The following is a 22,444-nucleotide window of genomic DNA, read 5'->3' as shown; positions in this document are numbered from 1 at the left end:
CCACTCACAAAACTGCATGCGCAAGTTCATAAACGGTTTATGATGGCTTAAGGCTAAAAGCATAATACATAAGCTGTGTGTTTTTCATGCCAAGCATTAGGAATATGCCCATGCCATAAATCGATATTGGTATTCTCGAGACGAAAGCGATTCGTTCACGGTTGTCATACCTTTGGAGCACATACATATTACCACGCTTGTATGAACTGCCGCCAACAACAACAACAGCGACAGCAACAATACAACGATAACAATTGATGGAGGATTAGTAAGAGGCTTATAACTCAAGCTACTACAGAGCAGCACTAAGACTAAATGAATGGGGATTAGTACACAGTAGGTTAACTGCTAGGCAACCAAAAAAAAAAGAAGAAAATCAACGAACTAAACCCTTTTTGGTGGTGCTCGAAACTTACCTCCGTGGAACTTAATGTGCGTCTTGAGGGCGCTCTCCGTGCCAAACTGTTTGCCACACTCGTCGCAGGTGTGCGGCTTGGAGAGCAGGTGCACCGTGATCTTGTGCAGCGTCAGTTGCGATGGTCGCGGGAACCGGACGCGACAAATGTTGCACTCGTACGGCCGTCCCTCCACGTCGTGCGACTCCATGTGCCGATGCAGCGCCGTACGCATGCGATACCCTCGCTTGCAGATTGTGCACACAAATGGCATTGTTGTCAGCGCTCCGTGCGCCAACTGATGGTGCTTCTTCAGGGAAATTTCATTGGTGAATCGCTCCTCGCAGTACAGACAATGGTGGCTCGTCCGCAGCTCGCTCACCTGCACCGTGGACGCGACGGCGGGCGACGGAGGCGGAGCTGGTGATGCGGGCGGAGCCGGAGACGCCGGCGGTATGTGATCCACCGTCGATGAGGAGGGTGACGACGAGGGCGATGGCGAGGCCACCGGTGTGGCCAAATGCAGCGGACCCTGTGGCCCAACGATCACGCCTCGCTTGCGATACTGTCGCAACGTGGTCGTGGAATCTGGCTCGGATTGTTCCGGCGACGGCATTGTTATGTGCTGCGAGTACACCATGGGCTGTGGCGATGGTACCGAGACTATGGTCGATGGCGGAGTCAACACCGTTGGCGGAGCCTGCAGTGTCTGCAGCTCCTCGAACTGTTCGTTGGCATGGCTGTGACCGGAAGTGCCTGTAACGGGATGAAGACAAGTTTTAGTTCGGAACCAATTTAGATCGTACAAAATGCTTGGGGTGATCTTTGTTTTAGTAATGAGTTAAATGCAGCTTAGTGATAATGCCATTATTCCAATTTACTCACAGTCTTCGCAATCGGGACAGCAAAGAATCTTTCGTGGCGTTGTTGGGCTTGCTTGCATTTCCACTGCTGTTGTGGAATTTATGGTTTAATAAGAGATTGTTTTGGTGAAAGTATAAATATATAATACTAACTTGATGGATGCGGCGACTGTGGCTGCATTAACGGTTGTTGCTGTGGTTGCTGCACTTGCAACACATGTTGCTGCTGTTGCTGGTGTTGCTGATGCACTTGTTGCTGCGGTTGCACTTGCAGTTGCTGCACCTGCTGTAGCACTTCTTGTTGCAGTTGAGGTTGCTGTTGCTGTTGGTGGTGTTGTGCTTGGGGTAGTTGCTGAAGTGCCTTTTGCTGCTGCTGCTGCTGCACTTGCAACTTCTGCTGCGGCTGCAGTTGATGCTGTTGAAGCTGTAGCCTTGGCTTATACGGCCTACCCCGTGGCCTGCGTTCGCTGGTGACCTGCAGCTGAACGTCCTCCACCTTCACAGCACCCGATGGATCCGTTTTCAGGGTCATGTGAATGCGCTGGATGTGAACGTCCAGTGCCTTCTGGGCGGGAAACACCTGTGAGCACTGACCGCACTGGTACTGCTGCACCACATGGTGGCTGAGGATGTGCTGCGATCGCTTCGTTCTGCCGGCAAAGGCCTGCGGACAGTGCGGACAATTGAAGGGCGCCACCGCCGGATGCAGATCTATGATATGCCGGCTGTACTCCAGGCTGCTGGAGAATCGCGGCCCGTTATGGCAGAAGCGGCACTTCAGCGTGAGCGCCCGACCCCTGGCCGCTGTGACGGGAATGGGGGTCACTTTCGTTGATATGGAAGTGGCTCCCGGCATTCCCAATACTGGATGGCTTTGTACGACGCGAGTTTGTTGCGGCTGTTGCAGCCGCTGATACTGCTGGTGGTGATACTGCTGCCGTATCTGTTGGCGTTGCGTGTGCTGCATTTGACGGACATCGTTGCTGGTGGCAGCATTATAGATGTGCAGCGGTGCCTGCTGCGGATTGCTGGCCGAGGCCACTGGCTGCTCCGGCTGCTGGATCAGTATCATAATCGGCTGCTGTTGCTGTTGCGCCTGCTGCGCTTGCCGTTGCTGATGCTGGCGTTGCTGTTGCTGTTGCTGTTGCGACATCTGAATCTGTTGCTGGCAATGTTGCTGTTGGTGATTCACCTGCTCGATCACGTAGCTTTCATTGGATGCTGGTTGAAGCATAGTGTATGTTTCAGTCTGCTGCGGATAAAGATCGCTCGCACTGATGTAGTACGTTGTGGTCGTGGGTGCAACACTCTCGACGGGTGCACTCTTTATGGCCTCAAGTCCGCCCACCGATGACCACTGGACTTGCTGCTGTTGCTGCGACTGCTGCGTCTGCCACTGTCGTGTTGTTTCCGAGCCAGCCGAGGGCAGCGAGATGACCTGCATCTTGTTGGAGGATTGCTGCACCGTCTGCTGGACAATGTGCTGCTGGTAAATCTGTTCGTAGGTGACTGTCGTCGTCGTGCCCTGCGACTGGACATGAGGCACCAACTGGGACTGCAGTTGTACTTGTGGAGCCACTTGTTGCTGTGCTTGCGGCACGAGCTGTAAAGTATGTTGCTCCTGGTTTTGGACTTGAATTTGAGGCTCAATTTGCGGTGGGATTTGGTGTTGCATCTGAGATTGGTCATGAGATTGTACTTGAGGCTGATGGTTTTGTGGAGATTGCACGCTTAGCACATCGTGTTGCATTCGAGTCTCAATTTGAGGTTGCATCTGAGTCTCGATTTGAGGTTCCATTTGTATTTCGATCTGAGACTGAACTTGAGGTGATGATATGGGAGATTCAAATGGTGAATGATTTGCGGACTCATTTTGAGGCTGTGTATCAGCTTGCAATGGTAGGTTCGATTGGTCATCCATTTGGACGGTGTTTGGCTGTGTCTGCATTTCGACTTTTTCCACCTGCTCCTCTGCCGGCGGATCGGATTGTGCCGGCTGCAGATCCCTTAAGAACTGGGTCAGTTCTAAATGCAAGTTTTGTCCCTGCTCCGGTGTCTCAATGTTCTCGAAGCAGGGAATATCGTTTTGGAAACCAATCAGTTCATTGGTAAAGTTGCTATTATCAAAGGGATCCTCAGTGGCATTGGGCTTCTCGTCCTTCGGTTCAGCAATAGAATTCTGCTCGAAAGGATTTGGTGGCGACGAAACGGGCGACTCCTGCTCAGTCAGTGTGGCATAATCGGCTGGAGTAAGGAACTCATCAATGTGGGCACAGTTTGGTGTGTACATGTGCTGGTCCTGCATCTCGTTGAGGATGCCATTGAGTGTGGTCTCCACGTCGTTCATCTCTACCTCCAGTTTCTGCTTGGCCTCCAGATCGTTGAGGGGCACCAAATCCGAGGGAGTCGGTGATGGCGCCGGTGTAGTGACCTTGAGCTGTTCAATTCCGTTCGCACAGTGCTTGGCGAACTCGGCCATGAAATCCATGGGCGTTGGCCCAGATCGCACTATCGGCACCTCTTCCGTGTCCGTGTCATCTGATTCCGTTCCCCCAGGCGGTGTTGCTTCAATTTTATTGGTTCGGAGTGCCACAGCAGAATTGAAGCTATCTGCTGTAGCACTCTGGCAAAAATTTTCATCGTTTTCGTTGTTGTTCACGTCATCGGGGCGCAGGGGGAACTCCTTGGGATCAGCGGACTGGCGATTGGCGGCCTCAGTTTCCGGATCCACGCAAAGACGACGCTGCAGATTCTCATCCAGAACCTCCAGCGGTATGCTCACTATGATCTCCCTCTGGTCAGCAGAGTCTGATTCGTCCGCAGTTTCCGTTAGCTGGACGGATGCCTCATTCTTCATGGTTTGTAGTGTCGCACAAGATTCCTGCTGTCCCATAGTTTCCAACTGCTGAACAGTTTTCCTTTGCAACTCGCTGGTTTCTGTGGATGAGGTCAGTTCCTCGGACTGCACTAGATCAGAACCAGCCCTGATGTCATTCCCAATTGACTCGATTTCCGTTCTAACAGCAGTTGGTTCTGATTGAATCGATTCTTTTATAACGCTGGTGGCTTCTAATGTTTGCTTTTCGGATGATGTTTCCTCATAATTTTGAGCGTTGAGGACGTGCATCTCAGCTTGGGGTAGTTCCTTCACTACACCATTGGACGCTATCATTTCGTTAACCGGCTCCATTTCCATGGCGCCTAACTGGTCGCGACTGTCTATCAAGCCATTTGATGTGATGTCCTTTTGCATTTTACATAGCATCAAATCATTTAAATTGATTTCATCGCACTTCTTTTGGACCACATTAGAGGCTACTTCCATTGGCGCATCGGAAGTGCTGTCGATGGCCTCATCACAGGACGGTCCAAGGCCTTCCTTCCTTGGTTCCTTCGGATATATATCCTTTTGATCAGACTTTTTGTTCTCTTCGTTGACTGGCTGCGCGGCCGCCTTTCGGTTCAGCGGCTCCTTCCTAACCAGCGATCGCCTCTGTCTTTTGGCCGGCATGTATATCGGCGCTTTCCTGGGCCGCCGTCCCCTGCGCGGCATTAAATCATACATGGGCGATGTCTTCTCCGGCGACTGCTGCTTAACGAGTATCACCGATCTCCGCGCCGAGTTGGAGGTAGAGGACGGACTGCTGTCGCTTTCGAAGCCACAGCATGGACCGACGGACAAGTCGCTCATGTGTTCACTGCTGCTGGTGCTGCTGCGTTGGCGATTGGGCGACATGACCGCCGTCGAGCAACTGGACGCCCGACTCTCCGAAAGTTGTTTGCGGGCAGCCTTCGTCTTCCAGGGCATGCTGCTGGCGTTGATGGACGCGGCGGGACGCTCCATTTCACAGCCAATGGAGAGGGTTCGATACTTGCGCACTCGGTGCTGTTGAGGACTTGGTTTGGGCGGTGGCAAATTCTCGAACTCCGTTCGCACCTGTTTGGCTGGAGTTGTTGCTGTTGCTGCTGCTGCTGCTGTCGAATCTCCGTCCGATTCGGATACCATGCGGCGCTTACGTATGGGCTGCTGCTCCTCGTGGCTGGTTGGCTCCAACTGCAGCCAGCTATCGTGTGTCTTCTTTTGGACTTTTTGCTGACGCTTCGCTTGTCTGGCCGTCTGGCGGTCGGATATCTCCTGGGCAAAGTCCTGCAGGCGCTGCTGCATCCGTACACATTTCCGCCGGAACTTGGCCACCATCAAAAACTGGGCCATGCACTGCCGGCAGATTTCTTGCGGCAGTCCATCGTCGCGATTTATCTGGAAGTGCAAAAGAGAGGGTGCGAAAATAAATATTCGATTCGTGGAATAAATCATTGTTGGCATTTAAATTGTCATTTTGGCTGCTGAATGTGATTTGCGGCCCTTAGTTTTCTGAATGGAAAAATCTGTGGGCTTATACATATATGCAATAGTGAATTTATTGCATTTACTAAATTATTGAAAGTCTGCTCTCTGCACACTGATTTTTAAGTTTGGACCCAAAACTTTCTCTAGCCAACACAATGTGGAGTAGAAAATAAATCGTATAACTATTTTAGTTGTATGGAGATCAAGGCATTTAAAGCCATTAATAACCCATTAAAATTATGCTTTTGAAATACTATAATCTATTTTTAGCAACCATTCCTTTTATAGCCCCTGTTTATGTTGCCTAAACATAAACATTGACTTACTCGCTGACTGATTAGATAATAAAATTGTAATCCAGCCCACTTCCTGCCGTCATACCTTTCCTTTTCATTCGATTCGATTCCAATCCATTCACTTTGCGACCAAAACTGACCGACCAAATTATGAATTAATTAACTGACATTGAACATTGAACGTTGAAAAGGCGAAGTCGAAAATCTTTCGCTTCGAACGCCAGTCCAGTCCACAAGCCACAGCGATGTTTATTAATGATTTATGGGCAGGGCTGGTGGCTCGAAATCCCCAATCTGCACACAGGTGGCGAAGGCGGATCGGTATCGGTACGGCACGGATTGGAGTGGAGTGGAGTGGAGCATTCGAGTGGCAAAAATTCCGAGCGCCACAAAAAGCACCTTCGTTTTCAGCGGAGATTTGGAGCAAATAATTTGCTTTTGTTTTCCAATCGAGTGGTTTCATTAACTGCAGGCGGGGGAGATTCAACAAATCATAGTGCCCAAAATCCGATACAGAAAAAAAGAGCGCTTTAATTAGGATTTCCTAATCTTTGTGCATACATTTTGCATTTGTTTACGCCGGCCTTAACAATCGAAATAGTGACGAAACACTCTGTGCGCACACGCGACTGCAATCAATTCGATGGTACCATTGGCCGTTGTGCCGAAAATGAATTAAAGCGTACCAGGAGTGGCAAACTCAACAAAAAAAAAATAACGTAATTAACAAGTTCAAGATCTTGTGAATGGGCTAGGTAACAAAAAAAAATCCAGTTACTCAATGTGATGGTGCGGGGGGGACAGTGGAAAGGGGATGCCGTCGAAGAATGCTGATACAATTCCGAACATACGTTACCGCTTGCGAGGAGCGACAAAGAGCTAGCTAGCTGGGTAACGACTGGGTAACCAAAGAGGCAACAGCAAAAAAAAAAAAAACTAGACGAAAAAAACGACTGACAACGTGATTTGTTTCGAGATATGTGCTTAGGTTATGGTAATGCCAATACAGTTCCCAAAATGACATAAAACCGTACAAGAGACCGGCCACAATTTATGCAGAGCTCGGCGAAAAAGAGTCCCGGGGTCGGGAAATTTGAACGATTTCGAATGCAGATGCCGCCAACAATGCATAACCGATGTGTGTGCCGGAGAAGTTCCAGTCGGAGAGCTGGAGATGGAGCTGGAGTTGGAGTTGGGGAGTACTGGAACTGGTCAAAAAAAAAAAAAAAAAAATGAAAAAAAAAAAGTGAGAAAAAAGGAAGGCAAACCCAAAATCTGCCACAAAAAATAAAGGAGCGGGACAAAAACCAGCAGAAATGAGCAGCAGTCTGGGCTATCTGGTCAAAAAAAGAAAAAAAGCGAACTGCAAAAAGCGCAAAACTGACGACAGACGCAACGGACCGCCGTCAAGTGTAAATGACAATCCGAGTAAATGCCGTCCGGCTGGATCGGGCGGATATACTCGTACATATATATAGATAGATGTGCATGTGTGACCAAGTGGACCGATGCATAAAATCGACGCAAATGCGTTGGCTACACTGCGACAAAATGCGTTCTGCGGTGTTTGCATCTCATAAAAAAAAAAACAGGGGGAATAATAAAATTTGAAGTGCTAACCGTTTGAAGGCAATAAATAAATCATGCCGAATAAATCTGGCAAATCAGATGCGTCCACAAACATTACAATAAGGCACATAAATTTCGAATTTATCACGTCACAAAAGAGATCAATAAAAATCCAAAATGGTCGTCGCTAAATAAATATTATTCGAAAAATAAAAAAAAAAAACCCCAATAAGCAAGTCATCGAGATCTCGAATATGAATGCCCAAGAATTTGAATAGTACTCCGATGAATATATCCGTAAAACATTTTAATTAGCGTTAACGTTTCACACACATGATGCTCAGTACATGTATGTACAAAAAAAAAAAAAAAATAAAAAAAATAATAATAATAAAAAGAAGCTGGCAAATTTTGTGCGCAGGCCAAGAAAAAAATGTACAATATGTCGCTGACCGTTTGTTTTGTTTTCTTTCTCGCAGTTGACTGTTTATTCGCTATAAAGTGGGCATGACACAAATAATAAAAATATAATATGGTTATTTAAATGTTCGGACATCTCCGCGTGGTTCAAATTCAGCAGAATGGGAAAGCAACACGTTGTGCGAAATGTAAATTTCCTGGGTGGAGCTCTCGGCTCAATAAATACCAATCAAAGGTAGCATCGGGGCGTATGAGATATTTTTTCAGTGATTTATTATGTGGCCGATGGTTGGCGGATAGAGCGCAAATAGTGGCCAAATGCACACGGCAAAGTATGTCGAAATTGTAAAAGTTAAATGTTTTTAAAAGACACATGGCAGTAACATACATGCATAAGTACATGTGTCTTATGTGTAAGGTATAAAAGGCCTCTTTATATGCATTGTCAGCATTGATTGACAGTTAATTATTGTATTCCATAATCGTTTTTACTTTTCTTCTTTTTTTTTTAAGGCGGCCCGCTCAAATTGCTTTGTTTAGTCGAACACAAGTCAACACACAAGATTTTGAGTGCTTTTGTGACGACTTTGTAATTTATTAGTTTCGAATAAGTATCAAAGGGTGACATAAATGCAAACATTTGCCATCTACCATCTACGCCACAATCGCGCACTGGCAAAGTTCTTATTTGTCTTTGGCGAAACTGCAGTAATCCAAAGTGGACAAATAACCCAGAAAAGCCACACAATTGAAAGATTAGTTCAAGATAAACGTCGTTCCCAGCCAGAGAGCAATAATGATTCCGATTCCGATTCCGATTCGAAACCATCGCAATCCGATGCCCTCGAGCTTCGATTTGTCGTGGCCTCTGACGTCGGATTGTCGTACGCTTTATTCGTTGCCCTCTCACTTGAATTTATTCATTTTTCCTTTTTGTTAACCCTTTTTTTTTTTCTTTTTTTTTGTATCTTTGCCCTTTCTCTTCCTAGTTTCACCAGCATGAGCCGGAGAAAGGGCGTTGGTTCCAGGGAATTAGACAAAAGAAACCATCAAACACGCCATGGAAATCGAGTTAATTTGCACTCAATGTGCAACCGATTACGGCCAAGAAAAATGCCAAAAAGCCAAATACCAAGAGAAATAGAAGTGGAAATTGAAACTGAAGCAACAAGCGCTCAAAAGTGGTCAGCACTCCAAAGATCGAAGCCCAAATGCACTGGACTTCAGTTCAGTTTAGTTCAGTTTACTTCCTCGAGGCAAGGAAGCCAACATAAATTGTTGCAATTAGCCCAATTAATTTTCATTTGCGAAATATAATTTGGGCAACGTGACATTTGTGGTGGCTCACTTAAAATACAATTTGTTGAAACAACGAGCCGTTTCGAAAATGGGTTTTAAAATTAGAAAAACTATAAATGCAAGCCACTTATTCGAAAATTCCATTACCGATCACTTTGTACGCCAAATATTATGTGGAAAAAAGGTTCCGCATTAGCATGTTACCTTTCAATATTCGCAACTGGTTTTCGCATCTTTAAAATGCAAAGTTCATTTTTGTTTTTTTATCGCCTGTCGGCGTAAAGAATATTGATATATTTTCAAATCGACACACCGAGTTTATCTGACTCACTCAGCCACGCTTATTTGTTGATATGTAGATAAAATATGATTGTTATGATATTTGCAAGCACCACAAACAAACAATTGATACTTGGCGATCCATTAAGACGGCATTTTAGAGAGATTCAATTTCAACAGATATTGTAACAAAGTTGCGATAATCGAAACGCCAATTTGCCGGCCAGGCAACCCAATATGGTTGCGCACCAGCCAGGGATTGTTCGATTGCTGGATTGTGGGATTGCTAGATTGCTGGCTGGTTGGATTGCTGGTGAATTGATGACGCCGCCGGCGGATGGCCACCACCACCAGGGGCCAGTGGCCGATGGTCACCTCATCGCGGAGCACAGAGACGAGAAATTTAATAAGCGTAAACTGTTGCAAGAAAGTCGGACTCATAAATATAGTCGTCGTCCACTTGGAGGTGGGTAAATTCAGTGCGAGCGAGATAATAAATCGCTGCGATGCAAACATAAATTTACATTTTTGATGATGATAATTCCATTGCGCTGCTGCCGGGCGGGCAATGAAACACTAACACCACCCACCACCCATCCATCCACCAGCCGCTGAAAATTGCTGCAAATTAAAATCCAAATCCAAGAGTCAACAAGGCGAATTTCCCTCCCAAGAAGCCAGCCAGACACTCAATGTTTAACTAATTAAGAGATGAGCCCCGGTCCGGGGTGTGCGATGTAAGCCCATGTTGAACATGGAAGGAGACGGCAGGAGGAGGACCGGGCTGGGCTGCAAAGGATTTGGGGCGCTGGGCAGGATGTGGGGTGATGATGCTGGGTGATGGTGATGCCGCCGCCACTTCGGAGCGGTTCATCCCAAACAGCTTCCGACTCTAATGTAGCCATAAAAAGCCGCAGCCAGCTGACAAGCAGACAGCCAGCGATTGTAATCAAAGATGTGCACTCAAAAGAAAACATGTACGAGTCATATTCATATCGAATTTAAAGATATGTGATTGCCATGCTGGCCACCTTTAAATCAAATAAAGGAAATAACCCATAATGGCATGTGGGCAAGTGCATTAAAAATCAGGAAGTTGATTGTCAATCGAGGACCAATCATTCTGTAATTGATAGCCGGCGGATAGTAAATGGTCTGTAATAATCAAACATTGGGGATCCGGCTAACGAGGTTTCGGGTTCCATTTATTTTCCCATCTAAGCCCCAATTCGCAACATTTAGTTGGGTATATATCGTTAACTTTGAATGAAGTGAGCTGAGTGGCATGGTGGTACTATATGCCACATGGCAGTTTAACGGCTCGACAAATTGAGTAAGCCACCCCAAGTAATTCTGTTTACTTTTCAATTACACATTGGGCTACTTAAAGAAAGCCGCCCCCAAACCATTCGCAATTGGGGTTGTTCACTCTTGCTGCCCTTTTGACATAGCAATTTAAATTATTTATATGTTGCACTTTCATGTGTGAAACAAAGGAAGAAAATATAGAAATAAAACAAAATAGCACGCTTTAAGTTTCTACGTGCTGGTAAAAAATGAGTTTTTTCCCACTTTGAAGGCTGCAAAAAATGCGATTTTTTCTGCGTGTGAAGTGTGCGAAAGAGACCACAAGTCAGCCAGGACGGATACTTAATAAATCATACGCCCCATGGCGGCAGAAACAACAGAATTAGACAAGCCCACAACACAGCAGCCCACCGTGGAAGTGGGGGGTGGCTGGAGTGGGGTTGTAACCAGGGGGCGGCGTTTTGGGCGGTAAATGGTTAGCATTTTGCCCGGTCCGGGGAATACCCAGTGATTCTGAAGGGGATGTGGCATGGGTGGCAGGATGGACTGCGCTGCCAAGTGGCGCGCTGCCACTTTGCACTTAAATCAACCCACTTGTAGAACTCCAGCAGCACTCGAGTTGCCATTTCACCATTTGGCTTAATTGCAGCGGACAATGTACACAGAAAAATTAAACAGCAAAACAAGCCGCAAAAAAAAAGCAGAAAAAAAGGATGCCTAGTGCAAAATGCGCTCTTCTGTTACATAGAACACTCTGCGTATAAATCCGCCATTCAGTATGAGTGCACATACAAAACAATACACATGTGCTAATAGGCGGAGCAACAAAAGCCACAGAAGTGGGTGGAGGAGGGGAGGTGGTTGACTGCCAGGCCGGCTGGGAAACCCGATACAAACCAGGCCACCAACGGGATTCCGGCTCATCGGCGGGCAACGGTAGGTGATGGCAATGGTGAAGGCGATGGTAATGGTCAGCAATCGGTCGGTACGTAGGAAAACACAACAGACGCAAAGAATGGCCGGCATATCGATTAGGCGACTAGACCCCAAAATAAAGAAATAACTAAAATTCGAAAAAAAAACTGAAAAATCGAAACAGCAGAGAGACACCCAAGTGATCTATTTTGAAAAGTGGAAATCGAGAAATATATGTACATATATGTATATGCACAGCTTCTGCGCCGCTTTCATTCAATTCAATTCCATCGAATAGTTTACTCACATCAATCATGCACATATATGTATGTAGATATATATGTATACATACTTACACGACCCTGAACCAAATCAGAACAGATTTATTATGTAGTCCAAATGCGTTTAGCGAACAAAACCAAATAATGCCGCACACATCTTAATTACCCCCACCTAAGCTAGATCCACGAAAAAAAAAAAACAAAACTCGAGGAAAACGGAAAAACCAGGCAGTCGCTCTTCTGATGCCGCAAACAACAGGGGAACAGATTCTCGCAAAACATCAGCCCAACAATGCATAAAGTTCCATTGTATAAACAAAAGATTCGAGTGCTAAAGTATCTCATAATGCGGGCGAATTTAGTCTAAATTGTATAAGGGGGCAGGCACACAAAAGCGAATCTCATTTTGCGAGGGGCACAAGAAAAGACCCTAGGTCCATTCGAACTTGTAGATTGTTATCAGCGGGTTTCTCAGATGTTTTCCTTTTCTAAATCCCTCTATGTGGGATTTATCCAATTCTTGCAGGGTCTGAATTGCGACACTTCCTCCAGAGATCTACAATTCATATGAGTCAGCCCAGCCCTAGCAGTATCTATTTAATTCCTTCAGATACTTCACTGTATCTTGTATCTTGTATCTCGTATCTGTTGCTGGTTGCGAACAGAAAACGAAACGGAAACTGCGATCCATACGATACTTACATACTTATATGTTTAATCACAATGCCTGGGAATTTTTATACTTTCTTTTCAAGTTGCATATCTTTATTTATATTCGCATTATTTGTTTATTTTATACGCCACTTCAACTTTGTGGCACTTGAATACGATTTCTTTGATTGTTTACTTGTTAAAATGCTGCTCTTTTTTGCTGTCGCTCATGTGCCAGCTTGGTTCTTTTTTATTTTTATTTTTTTTTTTCACTTTTATTATTTTGCCGACGACTCTTGTTTTGCATATTTTATGGATTTGCTTGAACTTGACTCGCTTTCCGGATTTTGGCGGCTGACTTGGTTTTATCACAAAACAACATTTTCTCAGCTATCATAAGTTTTCGTTGCTGCCTGCACATTTCATTCAACTCGCATTAAGCGAAACATATTGTTTAATTAACTTTTTGGCGGTGCAATCAAAGGCTGTTTTGACATATAAATAGATTAATCAGATGTGTAGATTTCGGCTTTCTTGTTTTTTGCTTGTTTCCCTTGCAAAGTCTAGTCTATTTCATTGAGGGAAATTTCGTTGCCGTGCTGAATCTGTTGCATTTTCCCCTTTGAATTGTAGACTATCTATTTTCACTATTTTTCCCGTTTGGCGACACATTCTAGTTACAGCGACCCAGACAAACAGAACTGTGCTGCCTGGTGTTTTATTTATAAACTTCTCCCCGTCGAATCAACAATATTTGTTTCGAAAACTCTGCGGTTTTTTTTCAGCTTTCAAAATCGCGTTCGTGCATCCGCGTTGATTCGCTTTGACCGGAACATAAACAGATACTGACTAGAAACGAGGAAGCTCTGGTTTTTGGGCCGTCGTCGTCCTGGCAAACCTTTCTATCTAATTTGATTGGAATATGCGCACAGGAGGGCGTCATCTGTTGGTGCTGCTGAATCCTGCTCCGGCACCAGCTTCTGCTGCTGGTCCGTTGGTCCGCCGGCAACCGGTGGTATGTCAGTGGGGGATTAGGCATCCCCGCGGATCCCCCAGAATTACCAGAATCCCCTTTGTTCCGATGGCTGTCGGTTTGAGTTGCTGCTCTTTGGTTGGCTGGCTGATTGTTTCTGGCTGCCGTCGGTGGCTGCAAAATGTCAAAAGCGGTGAAAAATGAAGCCCACCGCCTTTTGATGTTCCAGTTGTAATTGTTGCTGCTGCTGCTGCTGCTGTTGTTGTTGTTGCTATCCTCCTCCTGACCGCCGGTGCAGCAAGTCGAATCCCTTTTGGCGGCCAGGCCACCCTCGGTATTAATTTTTCATTGGCGTGTGCCCGGGACAGACGGCACAGTCGTGGGTCGTACGGTCCGGCCAGGGGGAATAAATCCATAAAACAATTTGAGAAATTAAACAATCAAAAGGCGTTAAGTGTTGCTGACTTTTGCTCGAGGGTTGCTCGATTACTCCCCCCTCCCCACCCCTCTCGCGCTACAGCCCAGGTCTGATTACTCCGATGCGGATGAGGATGGATAGGAATGATGTGCATGTTGATGCTGGGTGCTGGTGTGTTATTGCGGACCAGCTGGCTGGGTACTTCTGGCCGTATTTGCGTAGTTGATTAACCCGGCCAGCGGACAGGGAACCAAGCAAATAAACCATGCATTAAGGCCTTGTCACACATCATAGCGGTTTAATGTGTGTTTATGTGTCGCCAAACACACTCGCACTGCCACTTAAGTACTATATGTACCCTCTCTTTTTATTCTATTTTTTTTTCGCTTTTTGCCGGGGCGTGGAGCGCATTTTATAAGCTTTTATAATACACTTGAGTGGTCCAGTCCAGCAGCTACTAGATTGCCCAAATTGCTTGCATTCTTTACAAGAGCTCCTGCTCTTTTATGTGTAAAAAAAAAGATATTTGCATACGAGTGGGATGACCAAAGGCATTCAAATTCCATCCAAAATAAAAAAATTGTCCATAACATGGCAGGTAAGCGTAGTTGAGGGTAGGAATTCCAGCTCCAGGTACAAACAACTTTTTGTCCGAATATTTAATAAGGGTACAACATCGCTACTGAAAAGTATGCCATAAACTAAATATCTGCACAATCGAGCGAGCAGCAGGGAAATAAATATCCAGCATGCGCTTGCAAAACTTAAAACTTAAAAAAAACAAAAGAACCTTCGACAAAGTGCAAAAACCTGATTAAAACCGATAATAGCAGCGTATGCAAATCCACAAAATATCCGTGACAGTTTAATCGAAATATACGAGGCAGGCAGCTCGCACGGATTGTTTTCTTATATTTATCTAATGTCAAACTAGACGAAAATATATAGCAAACATATATATACATAAACATATATCTTCTGACACACGCAGAAGAAGATGGCTCACACGATCTTTTGTCTCGAAAGTGAAGTGTTTTGATATTTGCATACATTTGTTTTTGGCATTTGGCTGAAATTCTGCTCACCTTGCCACTCATATCAATCACTTTTTAATTATAAGCCTCGCGGCAACGCGTTCATTCCACACACTTTTGATTGCTGATTTATGAAAGCGTTGATGTTTGGCGCGCTCTGCTCGCTGGAAAGTATCTGCAGCTGTTTGGCGAAATTTTATGTGAAATTGGCCGGGTGCCCAAATGAGTTAAACAAATAAAGAGCGGCGAACGCGGCGGCAGACGGCGCGGAAAAGTGCACACGAACGCACAACGCGCTGCGTTACTCATTAGGTTGGATTTTCTCGAAAGCCATAAACAGAAATTGCAAAATGGCAGGATAAAACGAGGATGCACACATTATATCCCACCCCATCCCCCATCCCATTCCCATCCAATACGCCCACTCTTGCGGTCTGTCACCTGCAATTTGTGTCGCTTTCTGGGGGCTTAGCATCCTCGCAAGGGACACAGCCCATATGACAGCGGGGATTTGGCATTGTGAGTGTATATGTTTGTATGTGTGGCTAGGCTACTAAAAGCAAAGCTCTGGCCCCAGGACGACAAGTGGGTGGGGTGGGTTGGGTGGACATAGAGCCACCACCCAAGCTAAAGAATATTAAGTTAATTCGAGCGTAAGAGTGAGTGTTTGGCCGGGCAAAGATGTTATAATGCGAGTAATGGATAACGCCAACCCGGCCAACCAGCCAACCAACCAGCGGAGCAACCAACGAAACGGGAAGTCCCTAATTTGTTTTCAAAAATTCCTTAGCAGCGGCCAGGCAAAAACCATTAAATTTGATTGCGGCAAACTTTTTGTTTCGACCATTCCAGGCAGAAATGCGATAATGCTATGCAAAATATTTAAATGCGAATGAAGAGCAGAGTTTGTCACTGTAAGTTAAGCTAAGCTTATTTGCTTGGCTCCCTTTATACTATTACTAATTTCAAAAGGCATATTCAAATTTTACCATGTGTGTGCTGCCGGCTGCCAAACCGAAAGTTGTATACAAAAAGTTAACTCTTTGACTTTCACCCGCAGGGCAAATTGTATAGAATTGAATGGGTATGCGGTATGCGAATGCGCTTTGATAACTTTAATCCGATTGAATGTAATAAACTGAGCTATGGTGACTCATCAAATTATCGGGGATCCGCTAGAAATATCACATTTGCACCGTATTTACCCAATATCGTTGGCAAAACACTCACTCACTCATGCCACATTTCGCACAGTGGAGAAGCAGCAAATTACTTGTTAAGTACATTAAAAAAAACCCATTCGAAGCGATTGTTTTGGCTAATTTGTGTTTGCACTTCAGCGAATTTTCACCTACTCCCAATTAGACAAGTGTGAAAATCGCTCGAAACGTGCTAAAGGCCAACATATTGACATATACCAAAGGTGACAAAGACCATTTTACACCTATACACCATTTGTCTTAGAAACCAATGTGCTAAAAATGTGCTAAAAGAAAAAAAAAAAAAAAAAGAAAAAAAAAAAAAAAAAGAAAAAATGACTAAAAACGATGATAAAACGATTTTTGCCCACATGGCGACCCACATTCAAGGCAAGAGAAGATTTCCCCCAATTCTTTCTGCTCGCAGCCAAACACTTATTTATAACCATAGGTATTTTGAAAATTTCACAGAAACCCAAGCAGCAATATCCATCTATTCTATAGCAGCTGAAGGAAGGCCAAGAACGGGGTAGAATCCCAAATAAACATTTATTCAAGGGGCGCGCCCACACAAATGACCAATGACCACCAATGACCAAGCGTATGTGCATATTTAAAGAGCATGACGTCGAGTTGATAATCCAATCCACAATGGTTCATCTAGTTTCTACGGCTGCCTTCTTGCAGCAAGTGAAATCTTTCGAGTTGCATACACAACATTAAATTCGGTGTGATTTGGAATTAGCGTGCTGTTGCTGATGATTTGGACACAACACGGAGCGAAAAAACCGAAAACAATAAACAAATAAATGAGGAAAAGATAAAAATTCCCAGTTGGTCGTGGTGAGGAGCGGAGCGAAAGTGTCCGGGTGACTGAGATTGTGATTGGTGTATAAATAAACCAAGGCGATACATAATATAGCCTTTGGGATTGAAAGGCAAACAGCAGGAAGAACAGAGAATCGGGAAAATAAAGTCATCAACTCAGATACCGATCATCGTTGTCTTGGGTCCTCTCCTTTTTAGCCAGAAAAGGGCTCCTTCGGCTCCTCGTTCCCTGGTGCTTAAGCACATTTTGATGCCACTTCTTCGTTTTTTTTTTTTTTTTTTTCTGGTATGGTTCGGTATGGTATACATGTAGACAGTGTCTCTAAATACCCGGCAAACCCGACTTGGAGTATTACGAGTGAATCGGCAATGACCTTAGCACGAGTTCTGGTTTCGAAGACGACAGCCAAGAAAGGAGGAGTGTGGATTTGGTCACCACAACCACATTGTTGTATGGCATGGAATGGAATTAAGCGAAACGATGACGGTGTGGATTCGAGCACGAGGAGGTAACACGGGGGGTAACGTCATTAGCATTATGGAAATGTTTATAAATACTGCTCGGCTTGATTCTGATTCCGATTCCGATTCCGATTTCAGTGCTGTGCCTGTCCCTGGAACATTACCAAGTGAGTTCGGTTTGGTTTCTTCAGCGCCGTCTTCACTGAATCACCAGGTTGTCGTCTGCTCGACCGTTAGCAAAGTGGTCAGCCAGGTTAACTGCGCGTGCTGGCTACTTGACTTTCATGCCAGTTGCGAGTTCAATAAACCACGCTCTTATTTGGTCAAAAGCTATATTTTTTGGCGGCAGATGCGCCAGGGAAGGGGTGAGGAGTTCACTTCTTAATTATCAAGCCAGAGCAGACAGTACTTTCTCCACGAAACCTTCGACCCTTTTTGTTTTACTTTTCCCCACTACCCTACGATCATTATACAAAACAATAACTCGCTGTGGTGGTTTTACTGTGAAGTTTGTGCCGCGCGAAAGTCATAAAAACGCAGAGGAGAGCGAAGAGATAGCAATCCATCGGTTTTGGCCCGCCCAAAAAGCACATTTAAGTGGCCAAAAGAGGCTGCCAATTGAAACAAACAGCTGCTAGACGCTCGTCGCTCGGCTTTTTTTTTTTTTTTTTTTTTTTTTTTTATGGCTAGCACACAGCGAGCAGGAAGTTTCAGAGATCGCCGGTGGTGGCTAATAAAGTTATAAAGCGGAGCTGCGCCACACCAAATGACTTTTAACGCGGCACTTACGGTTTGGTTGGCTTTGGCTTTGGTTTTGGTTTAGTTTGGTTTGGCCTACCACCAAAGCGGAACTGTGTCTCTTTCTTTGTTTATTAAATCACAAAGTCAGCCAAGCCTGGCCTGGCCTGGCTTCAAAAAAAAATTGCTTCCTTTCACTGCAGTTTTTAGTCACGATAATTGCGATACTTTGCAATTGTCTTATCTCTCGTTTAATTCGTCATAGTCCGCAGCACTGTGTAAATGAATTTCGTGGGGGAAAACAAGGAACTGAAGTGTGCTGCTGATTTTAAGATTCAAAGATACAAAGATTCGAATGTTTAAGGCACTAAGTGAGTAAATGGGAATGCACACAATCAAATTTAGCTTTCAATTAGAACTTGTGCGCATATGTCCACTCCGCATTCTGGGCACAAATAAATGTCTCAGTCACGTTTGCCGGTGGATTAACTTAAAAAATTAGATTGCATTGATTTGGCCAATTAATGTCAGTCAACCCCTGGGGCCAAATGAAGCGCAACTAATTGCCCCCAGGCCAGCTATGTTAACTAATGATATTCAATGACTTTCAATGGGTTTAGTTAACGAAATTAATGGTGAGAGGGAAGGCTGCTGCTGCTACTACTACTACTACTACCACCAAATTAATAGCAGCCACCTCACATTGTTAAACATTTATTCTGCCACTTTGTATTTGGAGCTGTCAGGCAGCAGGCAGCATTGATTTTCCACTTGTTAATCACATGCTGATTAGCAATTGACATGTTTCCATAAAACTGAGATTACCGAACGCAAAAGAAACGCGAACTCTAAAATGAATGTGAAGTGGAAATTGTTGAACCATGAGAAGCACTTGAGTGAATAAATCCCTCTCTATAACACTTATGCCGCCGGATCTGATCCGAGGGATCTGGCAATCGAGGTGGGTGACTGGGTGGATAGGTGGGTGGTTGAGTGGGTGGATTGTGTGTGCGAGCGCATAAAATGCGGATGCGGATTCACATTCACATTCAGATTCGCATTCGGATGTGGATGTGGATTTCGGGCGAGGATTCGGGTGTGGACGTGGATGTGGCTGTGGATGCGGAGTAACCGCAGTTGAACACACAACGCTTCCGCTTCACTGAAGCCCCAAAACGTACAATTGCACTTCTCTGTGGGCCGTGAAAACGAGGCGGCGGAGTAGGGGGGGTGGTATGGAATAAATGCAGAGACACAAACACTGTCTACAATGCGGCTTACATTTTCTGGCACGAAACTTAAATCAGATTACCATACAATAATAGTGATGGTGGTGGTGGCCACTGCGAAAACGAATTCAATTTGCCATTTGCTTTTTGCCCCATTGTTATCACTCAAAAAACGGCTTACAATTTCTGACGGCGCAGACAACGAGGCGCGCAAAATAAATATTATGCCAAAGTAAGCATTTATTATTTGTTTAATGATAGCGCCACGAATTGCCCACCACCCCACCGAAAAATGAAATGAAAGCCGCTACATTTTGCAGTAATTAAAAGTCACAAATAAATATGGCTATGCAGCAGTTTTTTTACGGAACTACAACATTTAATTGTTATCTTATACACAAAACTGTTACAGTTGCGTTGTGTCAAATGCAGAAATAGGCGACAAAAAACTTATCTCAAAACTGCAGCATATATATTTTTGCAACTTTAAGTGTGATAATTAAAAATATGCGCAAATAGCGCCATTTGTTATACAATAAACCATATTAACACATAAACTTGATGGTGATTGTGAAATGTATCGCAGAGAAATGACCAAATTCAATTAAAACTAATTTTTCGGGAAATCAAAATTAAAGGCTAAGCCGCAAAACGAAAAAAATTGGAGCACACACACGTAATTGGCCAAGTTAATAGCTGTAGAAATGGCCGAAAAGCAGTGGTTTCTACACTTAACCAGTACGCGGTGCTAACGTTATGTAATTAGCCCGCTTTATCTTGCACCGCCGATTTCGGCTTCTATATGTATGTATATGTATATCCCGCTGTTTCACTTGAGGTCGTTCAAGTCGAGGGAGTATATATATATATATATATATTTACGCCTGATTTTTATACGCCAGGCCATAACAAATTAATTAGGATTTTGGTTAACGCTTGGCTGAGATGTAATACAACGCAGATTGTGCTGCTCGGTTGGCTGGCTAGATTCACAATAAAGTTGGCCCAATTTCTCTTTTGCAGAGATTGTTGAGATCAGCGGGGTTTACATTAATCGAGAGTAATTGCAATCCTAACAATCGCTGTGGCATAGAAGTAAAATCTTTTCTTTTTCTTTTCACGAGCTCGAGTAATAATAGGATAAAAAGTAACAATACGCCCCGATAATAATTCACTTCTTTCTCCGATGTTTTTCCACTCGAATACGCAGATACTCGAACAACTCGAATACTTGAATACTTGAGTATTCGAATACTTGAATACTTCAATATTCGAATACAATCGCAGCACGTATGTATGTATGTACAAGCGTGGCAAATCGCAAATGCAGACATACAGGCGGAAATGTGAGTGGTTATATTATGGACGGAAGGCGTTTGAGAAACAAACAAAAAGCTACAAAATTGAGCTCTTCGCGGTGGCAGGCAGGCAAATGAAAAGTAAAAGTCAAATAGAGCGCTGCAAATGCAAAGAGCCGCCAGACTTCGGCAACGAGCAGTGAAAATTTCAAAGTTACGTACACACTGAGCTTGTAAAAACCGGCTAAAAACCAGCCACAACAAATACGCTCGAAATAAGTCGAAAAAAAAAAAAAGAAAGAAAGACAAGACAAGATACGCAAAGAAGGCCCTATTATGAGGGTATCGGAAATCGAAGATACAGATACGACAAGGTGTGTCGAACGCGAAATGCCCTGGCAACCGACTGATTGAGCCATAAGTTCCATATAAACACACACTCTAAAATTGTATTGATTCGAATTGAATCTGATCAAAGCGATCCAATTGTGTTAATGATTTGCGCAAATCTTCAAATGCTCAAATTAACCTTCAACACTCGAGTTGGTTATTAAGTGGGCCGGATAATCAGTCGAGTGGAACTTCTGTGCTGGTTTATTATCTCAAGGGTAGCAGTACATACTTCCTGCAATGGTCCACGTTATCAAAAGGCCATTCAGTCATTTACATGCTGCGTGTGCAAATAGAAGTCTGAGAGAAAAAAAAGGAACTCCCTTAAACGGATCTGCGATCCCTTGACGCATACCCATACCCAAGCCAACCCAGCCAGCCAAGTTGTTGGTTATGCATTTTCCAGTTGATTGATCCCCGAGCGCATTTCCGCCACTTGAGAAACAATGACCTCTCGAGAAGTAAGCCCAAAAATCAATGGGAAATTCAATTACAACCCAATTTCCTAAAGGAACCGACACAAAAACTGCAAGGAAATGGCCGCCGGCCATATATGGTATGTATATGCATGTAGAATCTATAGCTTAGCGGGTTACTTGGCCAGTTCAAGCCGAAGAAACCCGCTGCGATCCGTCGCATTCGACGAACTCAATCCCAAATGGCCAATGGGCCAGCAAAAAACAAAAAAAAAAAAACAAAAAACAAAAAAAAAAAACAAAAAACAAAAAATACATAATACAAAATACAAAATAACAGCAGCAGCGCCGGCAATTCAGTGCAGAAAGCCAAGCAAAACTACATAAACTAGCAAACCAAACCGGCAATCCAAACCAAGAAACCGGCAATCCAGCGGAGCAGCAGCAGCAGCGTATTGGAGACCGACCCAACTGAACTGGAAATGCCAGCAAATCCGAGTTGGTGAACGGACACGGCAGTCGCGGCGGCCACCACGTGGGAAACTAATTCATTCAGCGGAGCGGTACAAAACTGAACAATCTACACTGCGACAAAGTTTCGCAGCTGCGAGGGGCGGGGAAGCGTTTCTAGGATTAGGAAATTCACAATAGTAACGAATCATAATGGGGCGAATGTAATAATCCGGAAGGTATGTTTATTTGAGCTGTGCTATTTTTAATCAAAATGGGATCAGCAGAGTAAGTTCGAGCATTTAAAACGTCATGGCAATTTTAATTAGTTTGCAAAAAGATTTTCGAATAAATTAAATTCGCCAGAGGGTGGAAATGGGGCGCA

The 22,444-nt window shown here is 44.5% G+C and overlaps 1 protein-coding gene across 6 annotated transcripts in view; it reads right to left on the bottom strand.

Annotated features, from left to right (window-relative positions):
• LOC117145678 overlaps positions 1-22,444 on the bottom strand; it is a 36,744-nt gene that overhangs the window by 2,167 nt on the left and 12,133 nt on the right. For 4 of the 6 annotated variants that reach the window (XM_033311416.1, XM_033311415.1, XM_033311419.1 and 1 more), the window contains exons 3-5: positions 1,412-5,516; positions 1,281-1,346; positions 417-1,151 (exon numbers count right to left, since the gene is read on the bottom strand). In XM_033311416.1, the coding sequence (XP_033167307.1) occupies positions 417-1,151; positions 1,281-1,346; positions 1,412-5,516 (4,906 nt within the window). The remainder of the gene's footprint in view (positions 1-416; positions 1,152-1,280; positions 1,347-1,411; positions 5,517-22,444) is intronic. The other 2 variants (XM_033311418.1, XM_033311420.1) reach the window with 1 other exon arrangement.

Source organism: Drosophila mauritiana, chromosome 3R, assembly GCF_004382145.1.
Source record: "Drosophila mauritiana strain mau12 chromosome 3R, ASM438214v1, whole genome shotgun sequence".
In the NCBI taxonomy this organism is placed as follows: domain Eukaryota; kingdom Metazoa; phylum Arthropoda; class Insecta; order Diptera; family Drosophilidae; genus Drosophila; species Drosophila mauritiana.
Note: the sequence above shows the minus strand (reverse complement) of the source record. Positions and strands in the feature narration are given on the sequence as shown.